This window comes from Furipterus horrens, unplaced genomic scaffold (assembly GCF_987537825.1).
Source record: "Furipterus horrens unplaced genomic scaffold, mFurHor1.1.pri manual_scaffold_7, whole genome shotgun sequence".
Classification (NCBI taxonomy): Eukaryota; Metazoa; Chordata; class Mammalia; order Chiroptera; family Furipteridae; genus Furipterus; species Furipterus horrens.
The window spans coordinates 142689349-142715422 of NW_028327177.1; the positions used below are offsets into that span (position 1 = coordinate 142689349).

The window sequence follows — 26074 nt, forward strand, 5'->3', positions numbered from 1 at the left end:
ACCATCGTCATGACTTTGCGTTCCCCCTTGTGACAACGCATGCTTAGCAGTTTCCTTTCTGCCGACTCACTTCCTTACTGAAATATATTTTTAAAGGAGATCTTTAAAAATCCTTGCCATAGACGAGAATCCAGTGTTTCCCTAATACACACTGAAAGAGGCAAATAATTACCAAAATTCGTAAGAAATCGGTTTACCTATGAATTGCCTAAAATGACCTCTGATACCATTGCCAGGGCATCGCTGTTTACATTTTACAAGAAGGTAAGAAGTAAAGTGTTACGTTTCTTAAAATAGGTACCAGTTACTATCTGTCACTTTTCCTCCCACCCAAAGCACGAGATGACTCTGGCCTATTTTGTTACTGCGCGCCGGAACCTCCGCACCACGGCTCCGCACAAGCCCCCGCGGGGCTGCGCGGCCGGCGGCGTCTACGCGGCCAGGAGTGTCTGCGCGGCCAGGAGTGTCTACGCGGCCAGGAGTGTCTACGCGGCCGGGAGTGGCTACGCGGCCAGGAGTGTCTACGCGGCCGGGAGTGTCTACGCGGCCGGCAGTGTCTACGCGGCCGGGAGTGTCTACGCGGCCGGCAGTGTCTACGCGGCCGGGAGTGTCTACGCGGCCGGCAGTGTCTACGCGGCCAGGAGTGTCTACGCGGCCTGCAGTGTCTACGTGGCCAGGAGTGTCTACGCAGCCGGCAGTGTCTACGCGGCCGGGAGTGTCTACGCGGCCGGCAGTGTCTACGCGGCCAGGAGTGTCTACGCGGCCGGCAGTCGCTGCGTGGGGCCGCAGGGAGTGCCGGGATACGAACTCTGCCAGAAGTGGGACTCCCTCTCTGCCAACTGCCTTGAGAGCTGAGGCGGTCAGGCTGATGAGATGGTCATTAAGTGCCGGCCATGACCTGCTCCTCCATGGGAAAGGCCCCTGAGTGGCTTCTCTGCTCAGCGGCTGCTGGCCTTTCTCAGGCTCCGTTGCTTCTTTCGGTGGCCTCACTGCTCTCTGTGAGTCTAACGTGTTGGGGAGGGCATTCCATGAGCGTTCATTTCGGTATGATTTAGGATGAAGGCGCTGCCATTTCATTAAAACAAAGCAACAGGCGCTCCTGCTTCCCAGGGCCAGGCACCACACAGCACGTAACAGCGGTCATCTCACGTGGGCACGAAGACCCCACGGAGTCAGCAGCGCTGCTGCTCCACGAGGGCCGATCACCTGTCCTGCGTCACAGAGCCAGGAACACGGGAGAAGGCGCTCCCGAGCCAGGTCCCTGCAGCCCGAAGCCCTGCCCCTCAATGGCCCCTGAAGATCACCGGCCAGTCCTTGCTTCCGTCTCCGTAACTAACAAGTCCTCAGTAACGGGGCACGAGCTCTGAAACCCGGGAGCCTCTGGTCCCGGCGGGCCACTGGCCCTCCCTGGGTGGCGCTGGTGGCCTACGTGACCCAAGACCTCCTGCTGGATGACCTTACCTCCGTCTCCTCTGCCCTGTGAACCAGAGTGCACATGCCTGGCTAGTGCCTCAGTGAACCACCCATCGGCTGCAATGGCTGGAGTCATTCTAAACACAGGTTTATCTCTGACCCTGGGCTTCTGACCTTCACCTGCATAGACATCCAGGTTCATGATCAAAGGCCTCCCCAAGTGTGAGGACTTTTCCAATTTCCAGTGACCCTGGAGTATGTAATTAGGTGATTCTTAATGCTCCTCCTTAAATTAAGATTGAGGCCAATGTTCTTTCTTGGATATTCTTGCCTTGGGCTATCTTACTTCACAGAGGGGCACAAATGAGCAAGGAGGGAAGGACGTGCTGGGCCCATGATGTCTGCTGTGGAGAAACAGGAAAACTAAAACAACCCAACCCTGGTGCAGTAGGAAGGACCAGGGAGAACACGGAGGCAGGAGGCCTGGGTAAACGCCCCCTTCTGCTGCTGGTGGCCCTCAGGACGTCCGCCATGGGCCTTGTGTCCCGCAGTCAGATCCTCGCCACGACCCCAACCACTCACACATTCTGTGCGGAGGGTAACAGAAAGTGAGAGAAACGCAAATAATGTGCAAAATCCCAGCTCTCCCCGCTCTCATCGGCCGGGAGTAGAACAGACTCCCGCCATGTGCCGTGCTAAGGGCACAGGGGACGTGCTGGGACATTCTGTCAGCCACAATCATGCTCCCAGGCCAAGGCGTGCGGGCAAGTTTATTTCCTTCAAACTCCCACGGCTGGCTGGGTGACGCCAACAAAGCACAGAGATCAAAGCCCTTGATGAGTAGAATAATCCATATCCATCTCTCTGAAGAACCGGGAAGGTGCCTTTATAAATCGTCAGTGTCCTCGTTGAAACAATGTTTGCTAAAAATAGTATGTGAGTCCCGGGTTTTTAATTTGTCAGCCCCGTGTTTCCTAGACACGAATTTCAAACGCAGAGACCCGAACGAAATTTAATTAAAGGGCCGAAGATAAGATCGGCTCCGCGCCCGCATCAGACACGGTGGCTGTGGTTCCCGGAACCGCGCCGCACGATTCTGAAACAAGACAGCTTCCCCCGCACTCACTGCCGGCGCTTCTGGGGGTGATTGGCCACAGCCTGCTCCCCGTGACGCCTGGATGCGTAAGTGGGGGGCGCAGTGCCGGCCGGGGGCGCCACCGCTGCAGACCCCCCACTAGACACGCGGCCCGCCTCACCTTTCACCGCCAGGTGCCCGGTGCTGCTGGCTGTGCCGAAGTGGTTGGTGGCCACGCAGGTGTAGCTGCCGGCATCGGATTTGGTCACGTTGACGATCCTGAGGCTTCCGTCTTCAGAAACAGTGACTCTGAAATCAAAGCAAACACACCCGAAGTAGTAAGTGTGTCATCTTTTAAACTCCGAGCCATGGCGACAGCGTTTGGCCGCCTCCCCTTCACGGGGGGCTTGTCTACGTTCACGCGCCGCATGCGGCCGGGATGTGTGACATACTCGGTGCGTGTCACGCTCTGGGCACCGTGCGCCCCGCAGTCTCGCCCTCGGCGGCTCTGCCCACGTGACGCAAAGGGAGCTTATTATCCTGAGGCCCCATCCCCTTCGTCTTAAGGCTGCCAATGAGGAAGGACAGACAATCCCTGGCCGGGCGGCTGGATGCATCTTTCTTCCATGAGAGGCTGCAATGGAGTGAGGTATTAGCGAGCGTCTTCATGTCTGAGCCACGGCGGACGACGCCTGCATTTCCAACGAGAGGTAAGGAGGGAGGTCAGGACGAGGGGGACGTCCACAGGACGGCCAGGCAGGGCAGCGGGTGTGGACATGCGGCCCAACCCCCACCGTTAGGGACAAACGCCCAGCGCCCGGGGGGACGGCGGTGCCGGCCCTCTGTCCCCAGTGTGAATCCCGCGGCAGAGGGAGGCACAGAGCGGACAGAGGCGGCCTGGCTCGGAGGCCGGTGGAGAAATAAGCCAGGGCCCGAGAGCCCCTCAAGGGACAAGGACGCCTGTCCAACCTCTGCTGGGTCTCCCAAACCGGCCCGCGTCCTCCGGCTCCTCCGGCTCCTCCCCGCCCCCGCGCCCCTCGCAGCAGCCTCCCGGGGACCGGCCCGGCCGCTCAGGCTGTGCTGTTATAAGCTCAGGTCCTGTGACGACTGTCTCCCGGGATGCGACATGTACACGTTCCCCTGACTGTAAGCTTCTGTACAACGTCCCTCCCGTGCCGGTTCCGTCCCTGCGTCCCCAGGTGCGGAACTGCCACCGCGCAGGAGACACCGGCACGTGGCGGCTGCCCCCGGCCTCTGGCAGGGCTCCCTGTCCCGCCTCAGGGCCGCCCGGTCCGGTCTCCTGCGCGCCGTGCGGAAGGAAAAAGGGCTTCCCAAACCCCCGGGCGGCCCGGGTGTGAGATCCTGGCGCCGACACGGGCCTGGTGCCCCCATCTCTGGTGCTGTGTGTGGAGAGGGGCGCAGGGGACAGAGGAACGGCCACATGGGACACGGGGCAGGGCCGTGAGTTCATTGTCACTGAGTCACAATCAGGTGCCGTGGCTGCGCATTCTTCCCACGTGTCGTCGTGGGCAGGGGCGACCTGCAGGCAGGGGAGCTGCTCTGTGAAGCGCAGCCACTGTTCCCTGCGGGCGTGCAGTCAGGGTGAAGGCCGCGCCCCCTGGAAACGAGGGCGCGGGGCTCCCACCAGGCCGGGTCCGCCGATGAGGGATGCGACTTCGGTTAAGCAGACGGACCTACGGCTCCTTATCTGACACAGTGAAATAATGGAAGTAGCCCCGTCTCTGGGGCTGTTGTGAAGCTGGGAAGGGCTTGGAACAGTGCATGGCCCCCGAAATGCCCCCTGACTGTATTTATCGTCCGCATGCTCTTCTAGCTAAAGCTCTGCCCCCTCCTGGGTCCGTCGCTTCGAACGCTAGCACAGGACTCCCAAGGCCAAGAGTGCTGAGAGGCTCTGCCCTCGGAGCGCCTACATCCCCTCAGGTGCCTAACGTGGGAGCCATCAGGTCGTCCTGGAAGGGGGGACCGTTGGACTCGGTCATTCATTCACAGACCTGCCAAACACCTGCTGCCCGCTAGGCCTACAGAGGCCAGGAGGAGCTGAGCTGCTCATATATCCAGGAACGGTGGCCAAGTGCTCTGCCCCGTAAGGCACACGCTTCTGTCCTCCGGAGCACAAGGGACTGCCCTCTCCAATGGGGAGCTGTCTCCCGTGCCATCTATAGCACCGAGACACCCTATTCTCCTGTCTGCAGTGACTGGTCTGGGGGCAGGCATGCCGCCAGAAGCAGGAGCTCTCTGGGGACCCCTCTCTGTCTTCTGATCGCTGAGTGGGAGAGGGGAAGCTGGAAAGGCTGGCAGTGGCCTTGGGCGGCATGTAGAGAGCTCATGCCCTCAAAGCCCAGGCAGAGACAGACAGAGAGACGGAGAGAGGAGGGGAGAAGGACGGGGGCAGGCGGGGCAGGAGGCAGGCAGGCCCCGTCGCAGGAACCATCAATTAGGAGATCAGAAATCGGGTGGCAAGCCCAGACAGCCGGACGAGTCAGGCCTCAGACGACGGGAGCGGTCCAGGACGGGGGCGGAGAAGCTGGAGAGGAAGGGGTGGGCTCCGCACGTGGTCCTGAGAGGCTCTGTCCACAGAACCGGCCGCCGGGAGACAATAAACTCAATCGTGGGGGGGGGGAACTGTGGGTTTCGGGGAAGGAAAGCTGGCCCGGTCTTCCTGCCCACTCCGGCGTATCATATACTTCTGGCTCCTTCTTTATGCAGGTGAAAGCCACGTACACAACATTTTGTTTTAAGTTTTATATAGGATTTTTTATGAGTGAGGAATTAGCTATAAAGCTAGCATTTCAGCCCTGGCTGGGGTGGCTCAGTGGACTGAGCACCAGCCCACAAACCGAAGGGTCGCCAGTTCGATTCCCAGTCGGGGCACAGGCCTGGGTACGGGCCAGGTCCCCAGTTGAGGGCACGCGAGAGGCAAGCACACACTGATGCTTCTCCCCCTCCCTTCCCCTCTCACTAAAATAAATAAACAAAATCTTAAAAAAAAAGCTAGCATTTCCTCTTGGGGGGTTAATTTGGACTGATTCAAGGAACTTTTGAAATGATACTCCACATTAATATATAGATACTTGCTTCCTTTTAATTTAGATCTTTTATCAACTTAACAAAGGGTTTACCGCTAGCATTGCACACCCACTTGTTCCCATGAATACAGCGCCTGAATCCAATCCTAAGAGAGCTTCGTTTTCACGTCTGTTTCGTGATGAGGTTTTGAAGTTTCCAATCCACTTTCATTTCTGCCTTTCAGACTCTTGACCGACCTGCTGCTATCAGCTTGGTATTGAACCCTGAGCTCTTCCTAATACTCATGAACGGTGACAGAGGCGGATAAAGAGAATCGGAAACGTAAATCGTTCCTGGCTTAGAGCTGGGGCGCCTGACCTGCCTGGAGGCGCGTTTAAAAACACCGACGGTACCAGAAACACCTCAGAAATGCGAAAGCAGCGGGGAGCAGGCACACGTGGGACACCGGACCCCGCTCTCCCCACGTGACAGGCCGTCTAAGTCACAACACGTACGCGACCTACTGCGCGGAGAAGCACTTGTCCCACAGACCCACCGAGGAGAGGGGCACACCTGCAGTTACGAGCTGAACGGAGTCTGTGAGACACGGATATTGAAGAACTGGCCTTGCCAGTCCCATAAATCAAAACCAGCCTGGGGACACTGGACCTTGGACCTTAAAGTGATGATCCTGTTTTTCAGGGGAGGGGAAGCTTTAGTAACAGATGACAAAAGCTGCCAACTCCGCAATATTCTGTCACCCAGAAGGGGAGGGTCGCCCCCGATGGCGACCTGGGATTTTTTTCTGAGCGGCTCCGCACGGACGCCCCGGCCACGGGGAAGATGATGGATCACTAGTTACCTTTCCACACGCACACGGGGAAGCACCACCCTGTGCAGTTAGATTTTACGTCACCCTTCATCATGTGAGATCGGGGACAACACAACTTGCTTAAGATCACGTGTCATTTTTTAAAAAATCTCAAAAACCCTAACAGGTTTATCCTTTCTTTTGTGTCTGGTCAGCTCCAGAAATCGCGTCTGGAAGCCGAAAGCCCGCGTGGGCGAGACGGGATTTGCACACCAGGAGGGAGGCTGACAAACGAGCCTCAGGCACGGCTCACGCGGCTCCTGCTGCTTCCCAAGCAGACGGTCAGGTGGCGGCTGTCACGGACCCGACCCCGGGGCCACCTGCGCTGACCCAGGATGAGGCCGGGTCAGTCAGACACCCCCAGAGGGGAGCCCCTGCACCTCAGGAGACAGGGCAGGGCTGGGCGTGCGTGGCAGGCCCCCCGTCGTCAGGCAGAGGAGGACCACAGCCCAGCGGGCCTGGTCCCCAGCCGGCGGGTGGCACCGTGGGGCTCTGTGGCCTCCATAATTGGGTGACGCGATTCCTGTCCCAAACCTCCTCACAGAGCCTTTGTTAGGGTTCTGCCTTCTGGAGAATCCTGTTAACACAACTTTTAACTAGAGTTTGCCTGAGAATATATTTTATTTCGAGAGGCACATGGACCTTCTCAGACCCTCGGAGAGAACAAGGGATCCCGATCGGCAGCGCGGCCGTGGCGAGGCACCGTGAACGGGGCCCGCCGGAGCCCTGGAGGGCGGCTTCGCCCGGAACCGGGGAAAACGACGCTGTGCCCTGCGTGCGACTCCAGATGAGGCTCAGCGGGAGGAGCGTGGCTCCGGGTCGCCTGTCACCCTTGCCGGCCCCGAGGCAGCAGCTGACTTGGCTCTTGTACAGGCGCCCGGGACAAACGCTCCCCGAGGGACGACTGCTTTGTGTTTCAGGGTCAAGGCCAGTCAAGCACCAAGCAGCCCGCGTGCTGGGCCCGCCCTGGCCCGCAGCTCCGCTCCGAATGGACGCCGCCTCCGGGGGCCTCGCCGGCCCTGGGGCAGGTGCCACCCGCTCGGTGCACCGGCCGGAGAAGCGCCGTCAGGTCGGCCCAGGGCACCGCCTGCCCAGGGTCACGGGAGCGCTGCCCATGGGGCATTAATGTCAGTTAGTCTCGGAGGCCCAGCGCCGGGGCGGCCGGGCGCGGGGAGCCCTTTGTAATGTCACGTATTTGCACGGTGAGAAAATAGTGCTGGAAACGCCACATCTTGGGAAGAAAGGACTAAAATAAAGAACGTGTTTTTGTTGAAAATGGTTCCTTCCGTTGCTACAGTCAGTTGATGAAGGACCTCCTGTGTCTCCACCAATGTAAGGTTTAGAACTCCTTTCTTGTGACCGGAGATAATCCCAGCAGCAATCTACAAGGCATTCCTAATGTCATATTTTAGTGTCTATATCTATATGTATTTTTATCGAGCCTATTACTTTTATAATGAGAAAAAAGATTATTAAACTATAAGGCACTCAGAAAATGTTATGGAACAACCTCTTGGGACACTGGAATAGCTGGTAAAAGCAAACAAGCAACAAAACAGTTGAATAACCAACCAAGGGCAGCTGTCTTTAGAAATGAACGGAAATGAAGAAGATGCGAGAGACACGGACCGGAGGACCCGGGGCAATGCTGAGTGGAGCAGGGGGTCAGGAAGGGGCCGGGGATGCTCGCCACACTCCTACATAACGCGCCGCTGGGGGTGCCGAAGGCTGCGCTCACCATCACACTGAAGCTGCTCAGCCTCCCCAAGAAGCATTATTGCTCCAGTTTCTCAGCTGAGAAAATGAGACCCAGGGAGGGAAATGGGGCGCCCACGGGCTGCGTAGTTGACGCGGACGGAGTTCACGCTCGGGGCTCAGCCCAGCCGGCGCTCACGACCCGCGCTGGGGCACGCAAGGACGGAGAGCTGGAAGCGAGCACCTTATGACCGCGTGGGAGAGGCTGCCCTTGAATTTAACACTAGATCTCGGATTATAATTAAACACATTTTTTTTTTTCTAATTTTACTGTCAAAAGTGCTTCTTCTAATATTAAGGAATCTGTGCTCAAACGGAAGTCTAAAAGCAGAAGCCAAAGCCAAGAACGAGTGAAAACATGACCAGACGTGGAGCTCGGAGAAGGATCCTTTCCCCCAAAAAGGAAAACGACGGGAGGGCAGCGGCCGTCGCCAATCAGAGGGGAAGCCTCCGCACGGACGCGTGAGTGAGTGAGCAGAGGAAGCGTCTGTTCTCACGGACGGCCACGCCAGCCGCGCGAGAAAAGGAAGTCTGCGGGATGCTATGTGCGCAGCCCTCGGCCTGCGGGGTCTCTGTTTACTCTCTCTGACTGCCGTCCCAGAGTCCTGCACCCTTTCCGGGGCGGGGAGCAAAGCGGCTCCTCCAGGTCCCCATCCACGCCTGTCAGGGGAGAAAGCCTGGTCAGCCCTGGCTCACTCCCGACCCCCCGGCCCGCCCTGCACGCCGCGGCCCCCGCCGTGTCTGTCCTCTGCGGGGGACAGAGGCTCCATAACTGGGCCACAGGGCCTCAGCGCCCCCACCTCCCTGGCAGGCTCCCCTTTCTGCCACCGTTGGGCACCCCCGGACGGCTCAGCTCCTTGCCTGCGTGTTTGTGAGACGCGAGGGCCGGGAAGTCTCACGCTCCAGTCTGCCATCCCTAAAGTGGGGGCCAGGAGAGAAGCACCCCCATCCACAAGGGTTCTGCGTCGGTTAAACGGGGAAACACCCGCGGGACTCTGATAACTCCAGGGGCGCACAGTCAGGGCCTAACGAGCGTCAGCTGCAGCGACCGTTTCCGGTGTCATCATTTTCTGCGTCAGCATCACTAAGAGGCACCACAGGTCCTTTCAATGGCTCGACATTCCAGCTTCAAGCATCGAATCGAGGAAACTTCACATGGCTGCTACAGGTAGAAACCAGCGCCCCTCTGCCATAAATAGACACTAACTGTACAAATAAATACGGCAAAGCCAGGGCCCAGGTGTTGCGCGCCAGCTGGGCACGGTCACCTGCCAGGACGCGGCGCCACGGCCTGCTTCCCTTTGGTCAAAGGGGTGCTGCTACCTGGGGTTTCAAATGTGTTCCGACATCCTAGGGCCAAACGGGCTCTCCCCTGGGTGCTCTCGGAGGGGACGACAGGGCTCTGCCGCACGGTGTGCCCGAGTGTCTGCGCGCTGGGCCCCGCCAGGGTTAGCGGAGAACCTGGGAGGTGCGAGGCGCGTCCTTTGTGACACGTGCATCTGTCTCGGTCGGGTTTCTCCAAGGGCTGGCCACCAGCCCCCCGTTTCCTCTCCACCAGGCCGAGGCCCGGGGGCACGGGGCAGATGGAAAGGGAAGCTACTTCCGTTCATGGAGGAGTCTGTCTTCTTTTCAGGCCAACCACCCAGGAGAACCGCCAAGTCAGTTCTAGCCAGCGCGTCTCAGGCTGACGGGGCCCGGCAGGTGGGCCTGACTCCAGGGAGCCGCCCGAGCCTGCCAGGGCCTTTGCCCAGTTCCCAGGGAGGCTGCTGAGGAAATCCTGGGGCTCCAGACAGGGGCCAGAGCTCTTACGACGACAGGGGTCTTGGGGCAGGGACAGAGGCGGCGGGGCGCGGTCAGCGAGGACAGTCGTGCGAGTCTGACCCGCTTCACGCAAGGAGAAGCCCGGCGCAGGTGTGTGCCGTCTGTCTGCATGAGGGCTCCCCGGCAAATCTCCCCGTAATGATCAGCGGGCCGCACTCCTTGGAACACCTGGTAAATGAGGCTCTTGGGGAAAGTTCGAGCTTGAAATAATGATGAAAGGAATGTAGTCGTCCTGAAAATCCTGATCACCTCAAGCGAGCAACGAAATGGGCCACGTTTATTTTCAAAGAACTCACAGCAGTGAATTATTCAAATTGGAGATCCCTCATCATCATCAAAAAAAAAAAAAATGCAATGGGCTAATATTAACCCCAACAAAGTAAGCGCCGTCGCTCCTGGTGCCCAGTAGCTCCGGTCAAGTGACGCAGACTTGCTGGACATGTCTGCCTTGGGGAGAGAGGGTAAGGGCCAGGTGAGGAGCGCAGGAGAGGTTTTCTTTTCGGTGTGTGCGCGCCTGGGAGTGTGTGTGTGTGTGTGTGTGTGTGTGTGTGTATGAGCTGGGCCCACAAATAAGAAACAGGATGATTATTAGCATTCGCGACTCAGCGATGGAGGGGGAAAAACTGATGTTAACAGCAAGTTCAGTTTTTACAAATGAGGTGACCTGAATAGCCAGCGAGGCAGGGAGGCCGGCTCCGCAGGGGTCAAAGAGCAGAGGGAGGCCAGGTTGAAAGCCCGGAGCCCACCAGGAGGTCTGTATAATTAATCAGCAGCCCTAAATGAGAGCTGCAATTAGGCCACGGTGCTCAGAAAACCCGGAGTTGGACTTTTTCTACAAGCCTTCGGGGTTATTATTTATTTATTTTTAGAGAGAAGGAAAGGGAGGGAGAAAGAGGGGGAGAGGAGCATCGATCGGTTGTCTCTGTAAGCGCCCCAGCTGGGGACTGAGCCCGCAACTCAGGCCTGTGCCCTGACTGGGAATCGAACCGGTGACCTCTTGCTTTGCAGGACGGTGCCCAACCCACTGTGCCACACCAGTCAGGGCGATTCCGGGTCCCCACCTTAGGAAGCGCGGCTGACAGAGTTCATGCCCCCCCCCCGCCCCCCCCCCCCCCCCCCCCCCCGCTGCTCACAACCTCATTTGCAAGTTTTCACAGCATCTTAACAGTCACGTTGCAGTGAAGGAGGAAACACCCTGCCATGCTGGAAGCTCCTGTCAGGAAAGAAAACTCTAGAAGTTACTGGAAAATGAAGTTTCCCTGGATGCTAACACTTGAGAGAAACCACTTTCCTTGTACGAAATCAGTGTAACATTTACTTTTCAAATGTAAGCTGTGCCTTTGGAATCTTCGACTCTGTTTCCTTCCACAGGCCACGTAGGCCGAGGTTTCCACTGCTCCTGAACGGTTTACTCCCAACGCTGCAGAATCACACACGGTTTTATGTTACGGGTGAAAACCGGCACAGTTTGGGGAAAAAAACGTGTGGTGTATGTGAACCACAGTGTGCCAGGTCCCTTGCCAGTTTATGTCACTGGATTGATTTCTGATCGGTCACAAGGGTCACCCTTCTGAGGACGGGGAGCGAGAAAGGCCAAGTTCACCAACCACGCCAGGGGAAGCCCCGGGACAGCTGCTGGGCTCACCGCCGGCCTCTGTGCCCTTGGCCATGCGTTCTCTGAGGGCTTCTACTCCCCGGACACGTGGGGTGGCCCTGGGACCTTCCTTCCCAGCCCTGACGCGCGTCTCAGGCGGCTGGAAATACATCCCAAAGTGCCACATGAGCAACTCCGACACTTGCCTTCCTTTTGAGGAGGGAGAAGAAAAAGCGTATTGTAATCAACCTCCAAGGAGCTGACAAAGTGGTTTCCTCATGCGGAGAAAATACGCCCGCGCCCGCCGCTCCGGCGCGCGGTCCAGCTGCTGACAGGCAGTTTCTGGAACTGCTGCGGAGATCAGCGCAGCCGCCACCGCCACCGCCACCGCCACCACCACCGCAGCTCGTGTGTTCCGGCCGATGCCATCTGCACGGAGCCCGAGGCGTGGGCCGCAGAGATAAGGCCGCCAGCCCGGCCTTCCAGCCGAGAACCGTCACGGTTCACAGACAGACGACCCGGCCGCTTTTCAGGGCCACGGCAGGAAGTGCCGACCGTGGCACCGCTCTGTAACCTCTGTGTCAGGTGACTTCTCATCAAAATCATCGTCAAGGCTTTTTATAAACTCCTCTGATGTTCTCATTCGAAAACAAAATGCCTCTCCTTCCTCCCAGGCGCAGGCTTTCAGGACGTGTCCCCCAACGTCCGAGGGTCGACTGCATTCCCCGCTCACGACTTACCGGGGGCACGTTGTCCGGTTCCCTCCGCGGAAAGCAACGGGCTTGGGCATAATGTTTTCTGGCTTCACAACTGGGTCCGCAGTCAGTGTAGCCGAAGTCTGAGACGTTCTAGCAAAAGGAAAAACGCTTTGGCTGGATGAGACCATTGTCTCTGCAGAGAGGACAGGATGTGAGGCCTGTATCTTGCACGGTGGAAACTAAACTCAAAGGCCAGCTGTTTGCAGGCAGGTGGTCCCCAGGCTGTGCCTCCCCAGGGCGCCCACGAGCTGTCAGGGAGGAGAGGGCCATGTTAACTGGGACATCGGAAGTCCCAGCAATGAACAGCCAAGACTTTAAAAAGGGGGTTTGTAGGAACTGGTTAATTCCTCCTTCCCAACCCCCGTTCATCCGGCGCCCAAGCACTGACCAGCGCGGGAGGTGCTCAGGCCCCCACACACCCAGGAGGGTCCCTGCCTGCAACGGCGCACAGTGTGGATGGAAATGAACCCCCTCGCCACCCTCACCAGTGAGTGACAGGCAGGCCAGACGCCGCGCTCCACTGAAGGGACGGTGGGTTTGTGGTGCAGCCGGACGACATGCTGCCGCACAGCCAAGGCCTGGGGGAGCCACCGGGAGCCCTTCCATGGAGGGGAGCTGGGTCTTAAAGGGCATGTGGGAGTCACGGTCACACACGGGACGGGCCCCCCACTGCCCGCACTGACTCTGAGCCTGGGAGGGAGCTGGTGGAGTTGGTGAAGGGCCAGGTGCAGAGGAAGTCGCTGAGCGAGGGATGAACCGAGGGGCGTGGGGCTCACCCCCCGTCTGTGCCTTCCAGGTCCCGCTGGGGGACGGGGAGGAAACCGCAGCTCAGGACAAGGCGGAAGCCGAGAACCAGGCAGAAAGCGCCTCCCGGGGTCCGGACATGCGCTGACGAAGAAAGAACTGCCCGCACATGTGGCTGCCCACGTTTAACTTAAATGAAAATAAGACGTAAGTTTCAGCTCCTCAGTTGCATTACCGACCTTTCAAGCGCTCAGGAGCCACGAGGTGCGTGGCTGCCTGCTGCGCAGTGCGGCCGGAGGACCCCCTTTGTCGCAGGGTGAGCCGTGGGGGCAGCTGGGGGTGAGGGGTGGAGAGGGCCTGGCTGGGGCGGCCGGGCGGGGGGCGCGGAGCAGCGCGGAGGAACCGTGACGAGCAGAGCTGGGCCTGATCAGGCGGCTAAGGGCCCCCATGTGCTCGGGGCGACGTGCCGGAGAGTGGCGAGCAGTCCTGGAGGCGGGGACCCTCCGCTGAAGCCAGGCCCACCAATCCCGAGGCCCCCAGGTGGAAGCTGCCCGAGGCGCGGCCTCAATTCTGCAACACCCTTCTGCAGAGTCACCGGGCATTGACGCTGGGACGGCCACCACTCAGCTGACAGACCAGGGCACCCGGAGGGGCCTGCGTCACGCCCTGTGTCCTCTGCCCGGGGCGGCGCCTGGTGTGCGCGGGGAGGCTGTGCGAACTCATCGCGGGCGAGCGCACGGGTGTGGCCGGGTCAAAGCGGGACCCTCGCTGTTCTTGGGCCAAGGGACAGGGACCCCCCGCTGCTACAGCGGTCTGCACACCCCCCTCCCCTAGAGAAGCAGGACAAAGGCCCTGAACGTGGCTGGACTTCACGCACCTGATGCAACGCCCCCGACAGCCCCCGGGGGGCCCACCTGGTTTCAAACCTGTTCTCCCACGGATTTCCCAAGTCCCTCGTACCCTTCCCCTACGACTCCCCTTTGCTTGCGTTAGCTGGAGTTATTTCTGTTCATGGCAGCCAAAGATCGCTGACACATTCAGCCTGGCAAACAAAGGACGTGGGTGACCGTGGGGACAGCAGAGGGCAGCCTTAAATGCCGATTTATTGATTTACTTTAGAGAGAGGGGAAGGGAGGGGGAAAGAGAGGGGGAGAAACATCGATGGGTTGCCTGTTGCACCCGCCCCAGCCAAAGACCAAACCCGCAACCCAGGCCTGTGCCCTGACCGGGAATCGAACCGGCGGCCTTTCGCTTTGCGGGATGATGTCCAACCCACTGAGCCACACCGGTCAGGGGAGGGTCGGAGGGCAGCCTTCAAATATTTAAAAGACTATTTTAGAAAAGAAAGCCTGGCTCTCTCCTGCACCACACCAGGGAGCTGGCTTAAAACTCAATGATAAAACCTCTATGCATAAACATTTCGATAAATATAAATTCCCTAAGGGGCGCCGTTCCCCGGGAAAGGCATGGGTTTCCCGTCCTGGAGACAGTTTAGCACCAGCGGGCTGGACAGGTAGGTTTTTCTTGGAGGGTCAAGAACCAGAGGGCGGGGTGCCTGACCATGGTCAAGGCCCGGACAGTCAACACGTCCGAGGTTTAAGTTACGTCTTCTGCACGGCTTAAAACTCCCACATGCAACCGCCTTGGCACGTTTTCTCCATAACTGCTCTCCAAGCTTCAGCAGACTCTGATGAGGAAGAAAAAGGCAACGCCTTTTACAGGGCACGCCACCCACGGCAGAGATACAACACGCGCAGGTACCAAACCGACCGGAAACGGCTGCGCGTGTCTCCTAGGCCAGCTCCTCCTGATAAAGCGCTTGTCTGAGGCTGTTCTGTGCAGACGGCAGCGTGACACCCTGGCTCCACGGTGGCTGCCCTTCCATCCCCCCAGGACTCACTGACGGCGTGGGAAAGAACAGCGATAGCCTTGGTCCCTCGGCCACTAAACAGAGCTGCTCTGCGTGGCTGAAAGGGGGGCTGCTCTCTAATGACCAAGTGGTCTGGTTCGGAGGTGGGCATGCTATTTCCAGCAGGAATTCGGGAACATTCTACAGAGCAAGCACTGAAGCAAAGAAGTATGTTTTAATTTTTATGTAAGGCACGCTCCAGAGGGTTGTCTCTTGTTGTATTGAAGATAAACCTGTAGCTGCAGGAAAGCTCCTGTGCAAGACACGGCCCACCGTGCTGCTAAATAGTCCTCCTGTGAGGACGCGCATCGGTTAGCCATTGCTGCGTAACAAATGGCCCCCACGCTCAGGTGCCTCAGTGACAAGCATTTCTGAGTGTCGGCTGGCGTGACAGGTGTGATGGGGCCATGTGTCTCTTCCCTACCCAGCAGGCTTCCCTTATCTTGTTCGCAAGGTATTGACAGGTTTCAAAAAGCAGCCAGGGGAAGGTCCCCTGTGTCAGTACTTTTAACGCCGTCACTTGCATAAGTTTTGCTAAGCAAGTCACATGGCCAAGCTCAGTGTCAACGTGGGATGGCACAGACAAAGGGCACAGATCTGGGCACGTGTGAACCGGTGGGGGTTAATACAATCGCTCTGCCACTCAATTTAAGTAACAAAGTTAAGATTTCATATCAGAAGAAAGTCTTCTCTTTTCAAGAATATTTTTCAGATAATAAGCTTTACGAGGCCACTTACTTCCCTTTTGGCATGGGCTACTAGGAAGCTCAAAATACAAATATTTATTTAGTTCAATCATTAATGTACACTTTCCCCTTCTTCTACAGGGTCTAAATGTTCTATTTCCAGAGTCTATTGTATATAACTTGTATTCTAAGCTGCCTCAAGTACTTCTGTAGTTTCTGAGAGAGAAACAGATGAACAAAAATAAATAAATACTTCCATTTAAGGGTAAGAGACAAGTTCATGGTGGAAAGGGGCAGGGTCCTTCTCCTGTCCTACTGTGAACCAAAGGGACAAGCGTCCACCTCAGCCAGTGTTTCGAGGACGCCGTGACGGATGCAGCCTTTTACACTCTGTACACGTTCATCCAGGGAAAGGTTTTAAAATTCAGAACCCACAGCTAACAAGCTGACGGATGTAAAGGAAATTCAACTGCAAATGAAGTTCTTCGTTTCATGTTGGAATCTTTTCTTAAAGGTATCACGAGACACAGTTCCAAAGGCCCCTGAAGAGAGGACGCAGCGTTTCAGGACTCGGTCCAGGAAATATCGCCCCGGCCTTGGCCGTGGAATTGGAAGTACTGACCTGAAATATTTTCATTGAAGTTGTACCGTAGTTAAATAGAACTAGACAGTTATTGAAACTGGTTTTTAACATTTTCTTCTGTATTTGCTCTCAACCCACAGCCAATTCTCAAAGCTGGTCAGACAGAGAATTCATAGGCGTGAAATGCCTTTGGGGGAATTTAGCTGTGGAAGAAACCAGAGGATTTGTACGGACCCCAAATTATTCCTGATGTGTTCACGATTTCTTTTCGATAAATCAGTCATTCAGAAGTGACTGGCATGGGTCTGAAAATAAAGAATCAGTTCTTCCAGTTACATGTGGAGGGGTTAGGCATTGAATCGAATGGGGGGGGTTATTTATATGAAAACAATAACTGGATTGTGGATACCAGTTCTAGCAGCACCTGGTTGTTTCCCACGCAATGAGAGGTTTAAATGTGACTACGGCTTCCAGCAAACCTATACCCAGTCTGAAGAACTCACAAGCTCCCGTGTAGGCCCGAGGCCTTTCCAGTCCCATCACACGGAAATAGGATGTGTTTATTCTTATAAAAAGCTTTTCAGGGCACTCTATTGATATCAGGGACCTAACTGAAAATACACTGCCTTCTGAAAAACTGCTCTGAAAATATTACCCGACTCTTTGTGTTTCACATCATTCCCCCTGGAAGCTAATTTTCTTGACCTAAAAGGACTTGGAAGGATTACGTTCTTTTCTCGATGTTGAGGTATTGCTGCAGTTTCCTGTAATGATGTTTATTCCCGGGCACAGAGGCCTCATTTCTAGCTAATGTGCAGGGCCGTGTATTTTACGCAGTGTGGTCCGGGGAGGCCCTGCGCTCGGATTTCAGGGAACATCTCCATTGTGGTCACACGTGTCTCTGCCTGTAGGTACGCGGACCCCCACTGGCTGCTGACCTTCTGTTCCCCAGGGGCGCCATCTGAATGCACGCCAGTCGCCCTGGAGGCACGTGGGCATCTAGACGCTCATACATACACGGACGTGCGGGTCTAGCGTGAGCCTCGCGCCTGCCCTCCGGGGCGTCCTGTGTGCGTGGCAGCCCTGGCCGTGGTCCGCGGTGAAGCCGTCCGGGCCTCTCCCGGCGTGGGTTTCCTTCTGCCTCCCCTGCAAGCCCGCGGCCCTCCATCCCGCTGCTTCTTGAGGGAGTTCTTGCTTCCCACGTCGCTCCTAACGCTCTCGGGCTACACGCTTCGGGGACAGAATCAACACCCGCCTTCTTTCCACCTCGCGCGGTCGCACCGGGGGAGCCACGGCAGGGATCATTTCAAACGTGCGGGTTGTTTACAGCAAAGTTTAACAGGAACGCATTGAGAAGGTAGCAGGGAGGGCCCGGCGGGGCTCTCGGAGAATCCCGCAGCCTGAGTCACACTGCTGGACCTCCGTGGCCCACTGCCCCGGCCACCGCCGCTCCTGCCCGTCTCCACAGGTTCTCCTCCTCCCGAATGTCACAGCGCTGCAGTCATCCAGTGTGCGGCTTTTCAGACGGGCTGCGCTCAGTCATACGCATTTAGGGGCCCTCCCAGGCTTTCCATGGACTGACGGCTGATTTCCTTTCAGTGATGAATACACCACTGTCTGCCTGGACCACATTTATTGATTCATGTCCCTGCTGAAGGGCATCTCCTTTGCCTCCAAGTTTGGGGCAACTGTGGATAGAGCTGCTATAAGCATCTACATGCAGGGTTCGGGGTGACACATTCTTTCAGCCCTTTCAGGTGAATACCAAGGAGTGTCATTTTTTGATCGTATGGCAAGAGGATGTTTAGTTTTGTAAGAGACTGTTAACTGTATTTCAAAGTGGCTGTACCGTTTACCATTCCCGCCAGCAACGAGTGAAAGCTTCTTTTGCTCCAAAACCTCACGAGCACCTGGTTGCGCATGGTGACCGTTTGAATCGGTGTGCAGTGATACATCATTGGTGTTCTAATTTAAACTTTTCTGAGGACGTGTGATGTGGAGCATCATTTCACATGCTTATTGCCCCTCTTTATATCTTCCTACATGAGTTGTATGTTAAGGCTTCGGCCCCTTTTTAAGTTGGGTTGTTTTCCTACTGTTGAGTTTTAAGAGTTCTTTGTATATTGTAGATCATAGTCCTCATCAGACGTCTCTTTTATAAACATTTCTCTCAGCCGTTGGTCAGTCCCTTCATTCTCTTCACGGTGCTGTAGGCCAGACTATTTTTGGTCATTTCTTCTGAATTTTCTACCTAGACAATCACCTTCAGACAAAGACAGTTTCATTTCTTCCTTCTCAATCTGCACACCTTTTATTTCCTTGTCATGTCTCATTTCGTTAGCTAGGACTTCCAGCACGATACGGAAAAGCAGTCACTTGCAGGGAGAGGCTGCCTGGTTCCTCGGCGGAGTAAGGAGGCCCTAGCTTCTCACCACCAAGTGTGGTGTTTGGCAGACGTCCCGGATCAAGCTGAGGGGGTTCCCTCTATTCCCAGTTAACTCAGAGGTTTTACCATGAATGGGGGTTGGCTTTTCTGCATCTATGGATATGATCATGTGATTTTTTTCACATACTGTGATGATTACATTAATCGGTTTTCAAATGCGGAGCCAGCCTTGCATAGCTGGGATATAGCCCACCTATTCATGGTGTATAATTTTCTCCAAGTTTTTGGTATTAGACTTGCTAATATTTTGTTGAGGATTTTTGCCTCTAGGTTCATAAGAGAGATTAATCTGTAGTTTCCTTTCTTGTAATGATGTTGAGTGGATTCCGTGTTAGGATAATTCTGGCTTCAAAGAATGGGTTAGGAAGTACTCCCTCTATTTCTAATTCCTGTAGGAGACTGCAGACAACTGGTATTTTTTGTTCCTAAAATGTTTGGTGGGCTACATCAGGGAACGCATCTGCGCAATATGACGGGTGTTTTCCAAAGCCATTAGTTATTGATTCAATTTCTTTAACAGACGGAAGCCTATTCAAACGGTCTTTTTCTTCTGTGTGAGCTTTGGCACCTCGTGTCTTCAGGGAAGGAGCTCATTTCATTCACTTGATTGAGTTTGTGGGCACAGAGCCTCCCGGTGTCCTGGGGATGCCCTTTGGGTGTCTGTGGGGTGGGCAGGGCGCCACCCCTTCACGTCTGGTCTTAGTAATTTGTGTTCTCTCTCTTTCTTCTTCATTAACCTGTTTGAGTCCTTGCTCCCAATCCTTTGAGGCTTGACCGACATGTGAAATTGCTGCATCGTACGGTAACTATCTCTGATGTTCTCGAGCGACGTCCGCTCTGTTTCCCACAGGCCTGCGCCATCCCACATGCCCCCAGCAGGGCACAGGGTCCTGCTGTCCCCACGTGCCTCCCACGTCTGACCGATGCGTCCCGTCTGTGCAGCCGGGCCACGTCCCCCACCAACAGCCACGTGAAAACTGTGGTTCCCATAAGACCGTCAGCTGGTTTCTCAAAAGAACCTTTGCAGGCAAGAAGGGAACAGAAGGAAGTATTCAAGGTGATGAAAAGCAAGGACCTACAACCAAGATCACTCTATCCAGCAAAGCTATCATTTAGAATGGAAGGGCAGATGAAGTGCTTCCCAGACAAGGTAAAGCTAAAGGAGTTCATCATTACCAAGCCATTGTTATATGAAATGTTAAAGGGACTTATCTAAGAAAAAGATCAAAACTGTAAACAGTAAAATGACAACAGACTCATAACGATCAACAATTGAATCTAAAAAACAACCTATGTGCACAAGCAGAGCAGGAACAGAGCCATGGACATGGAGGTCCCTGGGATGGTGGCCAGAGGGGACGGGGTCGGGGACGGGGAAATGGTGCAGGGGTGCAGAGGTACAGATTGGTATCTGCAGAGCAGGCAGGGAGACGTTGGGAGCAAGTACAGGAAATGGAGAAGCTGAAGAACTTAAATGTACGGCCCAGGGACGTGAACTGAGGGAGGGGGGCTGCCGGAGGGGAGGGGGGCTGCCGGAGGGAAGGGGGGTCCTAGGTGGAGGGGGTCAGCGGGGAGAAACTGGGACCCCCATAACAGCATAACCAATAAAAAGAAAGAAAAGAAAACCACGGCTCATGCAGTTGCAGCCACGTGACTCTGGCTTCCTGAGTGCTGGGAGGGGGACACCGGACCCAACCTGACTCCCAGCACAGTCGGGTTCCTTCTGGCCTCAGAGGCTGGTGACGAATGGCCACGTCACCCAACTGAAGTCAGTGACCCCCCGTGAAACCTGCTCTGGGGTTTCCTGGAAACTCACGCCCACTCCGTCTAGCTGACCGCCTGGAGGCTGAAGGTCTGCAGCTGCTGCGGACAGCTTCGGTCATGGGAGGCGCCTGAGGACACTGTCACCTGGTGTCCTGGGCTGTGTTCACTGTGTCACCTGCTGTGAGAGAGGCCCCCTCCAGTCCTCCCGGCCCACCTGGCCCGCTGCGACACCACTTCCCTGCAGCTGGTGGGGTCACGCTGACTGACGCGGTTTGTCTGCCTTCTGTCCTTGGTCCTGGGGGCTACACACGGGGGGACCCAAAAACCTGGAATTTACTTGCCAAATATTGTGCCTCTATCTTACGTGTTCAGTACGCGCCATTGGACACAACACACCTGGCATTTTTTTTCCACAGCTCCAAACAGGGTTTGAGCTCATTGGTCATGCGGCCTTTCGGTGCTTCTGCTGTTTTCTGGTTCCACCGCTTCCCCGGCAGCAACGTGTTTCCCTTTGGGCATTTTATTCAACCAGGGAAACAAAAAAAGGCGCTCAGATCAGGTGAACAGAGAGGGTAGGGCCAAGGGTCGTGCTGTTCTGGGTCCAAACTGCTGACCACTCAGCGCGGTGTGGGCAGGTGCGCGCGTAAACCACCCACACGAAATGGGCAAACCCGTTGAAGGAGTCTTCAAACAAAATATTCACAGAAGCCGAACGCAGCCTCTCACCACAACGTCAGCTGGTGTGCGGACGCAGCTGGGCTCCTAGAACACGCGCCCCACGGGGGCGGCCATTACTACCGGGGCCACCCGCCAGATGGTACGTTCCTTTTTTGGGGAGGTCACCCCTCTTATTATCTTGAAGGTGGATTTTTAAATGTAATTTCGATCGTTACGTGTGACTTTTAAAGTTCAACTCTTAGATCTTGGAGAGCCCCAGGAGGTCTCCTCTGCCCACTATTTTTCGTGGCCATTTAACCTTGGAATGTGTAGGAGACTATTCACAGCAGGTTTGCCTCCTTGACCTGCTCTGCTTTCCCCGATATTAATGAGGTGGCGCAGCTGGGGACCCTCCTGCTGGGGCCGAGGGTGGGGGCCGAGGCGCTGCAGGTCCACATCAGCCTTACAGCCCACTTAATTCTCACAGCAGGAACTCGGAAAGTGAGAAAAATGATGAGAGGAGAACATCTCAGACTTTTAAATCTCAACAAAATTGTCCAGAAATAGACCCTCAGCATTCATCCGGTGCAAAGGCTGAAACGCTAGAAAACTCTGCGGTGCTGCTGCAGTCACTCCCTGGACGTGGTCTGCGTGGCTCTGTGTGGTCCCACGGCCGGCCTGTGGGCTGGGAGCTGCGGGTCATGGCTGCCTATCCCGGGCGCCAAGGGTCCCGGCCCCTGCCCAGGCCTCCCTGTCCCCCCCACCCCCAAAGCAGCGGAGGAAGTCAGGCGCGCGGGCTCTGTGGATTCTGACGGCAGGGGCCTAGAAACCGCCTGGAGGCGTTCTCTGCAGACGGACTGACACCCGAAGGTCAGAGGGAAAAACTGGCACGAGTACTTGCAGTTTCCGCGCGGCACCATATTTGACGATAAGGCATCTGACACCGTGACAATTTCATACGTGGAAGCGAGAGAGAGGCCAGACGCGCGGCCCATCGGTTGCCACGGATCCTGCGCACGGTCCCAGTGGGCACGGAGCGGGGCAATCCTCATAAACAGCTTCCTCACCGAACCGCAAGGGGGAAGGGGAGAGGCTTGTTCATTTCGGCGGCGTTTCCTTTCTCTCTAGAACACGAGGGGACACAAGGACCCCCCGCCGGGGCCCTGGGGGACGTGGGGGGACGTGCGGGCCACCGACATACGGGTCTGAATGCAGACTCAGCCCCCTCAGGTCAGGCTTACGGAGCCGCCCTCGTCTCCTGCGACTCCCGAGCGCACCTCTGTTCTGCAGAGGGCGGCGTGTGTTTTAGGAAAGTGAGTCTGCGAAGGAGCGACTCAGGACTCCCCCGCCCACCCCCGAGCCCCGCTGTCGCTCACCTGGGAGCCACTTATTCTTAGGTGTGGCCTCTGACGTCTGCATCCAGGGTCTCAGCACAGCGCCTGGCAGTGAGGGATGCTGCTGCCGAGGGGTATTTGAATGAGCTGGTGAACTGATGACGCCGCTCACCAATGAGTCCCGTCAGGGGTTTGGGGACTATGACGCCCAGGTCAACAGTCCCCACAAAGCTTGACTGCTCCCCTCTCTTCTAACCGAGGACAACTTGTGCATCGAGCTTGGGACTTTCTATGCCGAGGACGGATCTCAAAGACCTACGCAGGTGCCGAGCATCCTCTTCTCAAGTTTTGACAAGACTCTGCGCTGGAGACGTCCTTGGCCTTCCCAGCAGTTAGGCCGCCCCTAAGGCTGGGGACCCGTTGAAGGTGAGACGCCTCCAAGAAGGAGAGACAGAGCAGCAGCCCCGACGCTGCCCATGGCGCGGTCAGACGCTGCAGGGAGGAGGGGCCCAGAGGCAGCCCCCAGAAAGAGCGGCGGGGGTAGAGGGCAGGCCAGGGTCGTGGGTAGCCAGTGGGCAAGAACTTGGCAATGGGAGCTGAGGGTGAGCCCTGGTCAGCAGATGTGGCAGTTTGGATGCCACCGACCTTAGCAGGAGCGGTGTCAGCACAGAGGGAAGGCTCTGGTCGACAGTGGCCCCTTTCAAAGACGTGGGGGCACCGTGGGGACACGGGGGATGGGGAGAGGGAGAGCGCAGACCTGGATGCACTGAGTCTAAGGTCACAGGGGATCCTGAAGGAGGGAGTTTACGTCGCCCTGACGTCAGATCATCTACGGATGAGCTCTGCTCCTCGTCTGCAGGGCAGGCCTGAGCCCCTTCCAGTGGGAAAGGAGCCCAAGGACGATGGGCTGGAACGTCCTGGAGAGAGTCGGGCGTGGTGCACGCAAAACACCCGCCACCTAGTAGGTGCTTGACAGACGCAGCTGTGTCTGTCTCCTGGGGGGGGGCAGACGCCCCAAACCCGGCTGCTGGGAAGTCCCGGGGCTGTTACTGCGATTCTCCCCGGAGCCCTCGAGTGCGGTGAGGTCGGTGTGGGCCGCGTTGGGCTAAACAGTGTTTCTCGAGAAGTGATAAGGCACCGAGCTTTTTATAATGAATAACTATTTGTAGCGAATTGACAAAATCATGAAGTGCCAGAGGACTGAGCCCTAAACGTGGAGATAGGGTCTATACTCACAAAGGGAAAGCTATCTCCTGTGCGTTCTTCTCAAAGTCAAGTTCTACAACAGGCGCGTCATCACCTTGTTTCTGCGCGGCGTCTCCACTTGACACAGAGGACTGGCCAGGAAGCCGACAGAAGCGTCGCGGAGAGAGGCGCCCCATGCGCTGTACGGAGGCACACGCCGAAGGGACGCAGCTTTCCTGGCGGGAAGCTGTAGGTCCGTGACTTTCTTTAGGATCTATTATGTGCCCAGTGCTGTGTTAAGTGCTTAAGGTCACCGGGACAGGCAAGCTTGTCCTCAGCTTGTCTAGTGTAGGGACAGGGTCTCTGTGGGCCGCAGCGACTTCTGCCGCTGCCGGGCGCGGAGCCGGGGCTGCGAGACGGAGGGCGGGTCACCCCGGGTTCTGGAAGGCCTCGTGCGGAGCTGACCCCAGTCTGGCCACGCATCCCAGGCAACTCTTCTTCTATGTCCAGGGGCTCGGTCCGGGGAGCCCCAGGGAGCGTCCTGGGGTCCTGCGGGGCTGTCCCCATCCTGCCCCGGGGACGGAAACCCTTAGGTTTGGAGCGCTTGGATTTCCCAGGTGCAGGTATGGGCTGCGGGCCTGTGCGGCAGGTGAGGCTCCTCCGGGGTGCCTGGCCCGGGCTGGGGAGTCCAGAGATTCCCCTCCTTTCTCCGCTCCCTGCCCCCCTCCCCCAGGTCACACACCCCTTCAGGCCAGAGGGCGCTGGAAGCACCCCGCCCTGGGCGCTCCTATCACCTGCTCCACTTTGCTCCTGAAGTTCAGCGCCTCCCCCTCCCGGCTCTGGGGGCTTCGCCGTGGGTGCAGGTCTGCGGGGGACAGAGCCTGTCACGTCTCAGACAAACGGCACCCACGGGGAAACCAGCGCCGAGCGAACCCCACGCAGAGAATGGGCCGCCTCGTTTCTAGGTCAGAACCCCTCCCACACAGCGAGCCGTGGCAGCGCCTTTGCACGGCGACTTGTCTAATTAAGGTAACAGATGTTCCTCTTACCGGGGCCTGGCGAGCCGCCGTTTAATTGGACCTCGTTCCCATGGCCGTGACTGGCGAAAACCAGTTCCAACCACCCTTCCCTTGTAGCAGGTTCTGTTTTGCCTTTTCGCCTTACAATGAAATCGAACAAACAATACACCGGGTGCCCATCCTTCTAAAGGAGGCGTCCTGCACGGCGCCGGAGTTTAACGTCGGCAATCACGTTAGGACAGAACAATCCCTAGTTCAGAGGCAGGCTGCGTTTTCTGGTGTGTCCGTCAGGAACAGTCAGGCTGATGGCGGCTCGGGAGAAACAGCAGAAAACACCCTCGCGTGGGCCCGGGCAGGAGCCTGGTGCGTGGCATGGAAAGGCTCGGCGGATGCTTTCACGCTTGGGTTTTAAATGCACTTGCATGGAGGCATGAGCGACCACCTGCCACGTGTGTCAGGGGACAGAGGAGGCAGGGACACAATGGGGGAGACACCAGGGGATCAGCAGGGTCTCCGGGAAAGACGCCATTCAGCCGTCCGCGGGAAGCGACCAGAGGGGAAGGGAGAGAGGGAGAGGGAGAGGGAGGGAAGCACCGATCAGCGCCTCCTGCACGTGCTCGGACTGGGGACCGAACCCACAGCCTCGCGGTGACCGGACGGCACTCCAGGCCCTCGAGCTACCCGGCCAAGGCTCCCCACTCTTCTTCCTTTTCTTGACACATGTGCCCCTTGGGCCAGGCTTCCTCATTTTCATTTTTGACAGAGAAAGAGACGCAGCAACACGGCCCTTGACGTTAACTCTAAAGAAAGGACAGCGGTGCAGGAGGAGCAGCCAAGGGCAACGGGCGGACGGGACATCTTAACGGGGACGAGCAGGCTGGGCGGCCGCCCGGAGGCCTCGTGTCCTCGCTACAAAGACACGGGTTTCTCAGCTCCGGCCGGCGGCTGCCACGGAAAGGCAGGCTGCCTCCTGCAGGTTGTCCGTTAATTAAAACGAGATCAGAAATCCACACGACGGGACAGAGTCCCAGTGCTCACGGCGGGAACCTGAGTCACAGACGAGACAGGGCGCCGGCTCACCGCGGGGCTGGCCACGCAGACGCCGGCTGCATTCAGGGCCACGTTCGGGCCCTTCTGACGGTGCGGCCCTGGGCCCGAGTGCCACCCTTGCCGCGAGGCCTCGCTGCCACAGCCGGAGAGGGACGGGCCCCCTTCAGCTTGGACGTCCTGTCACGGGAGCCCGTGTGGGACCTGCTGTGGGTCCTCCGACCCCAGTGTCCGCATCAGTGTGGAAACTGAGCGCTGGGGGACCGGCGAGTCCCGGAGGCTGGGAGGCCTCTCCCGAGAGACGGGACTGGGACCATTTTCCGACCATGCCCTTCCCTGAGCTTCTCATGCTCCCCCCCGCCCGGGCCCCTGCCCCCCCCCGTGTC

The 26074-nt window shown here is 57.1% G+C and overlaps 1 protein-coding gene across 1 annotated transcript in view; it reads right to left on the minus strand.

Annotated features, from left to right (window-relative positions):
• Positions 1-26074, minus strand: part of CNTN4 (contactin 4) — a 162484-nt gene that overhangs the window by 39856 nt on the left and 96554 nt on the right. Inside the window, exon 11 of the mRNA XM_090284972.1 lies at positions 2670-2797. Within this exon, the coding sequence (XP_090141098.1) occupies positions 2670-2797 (128 nt within the window). The remainder of the gene's footprint in view (positions 1-2669; positions 2798-26074) is intronic.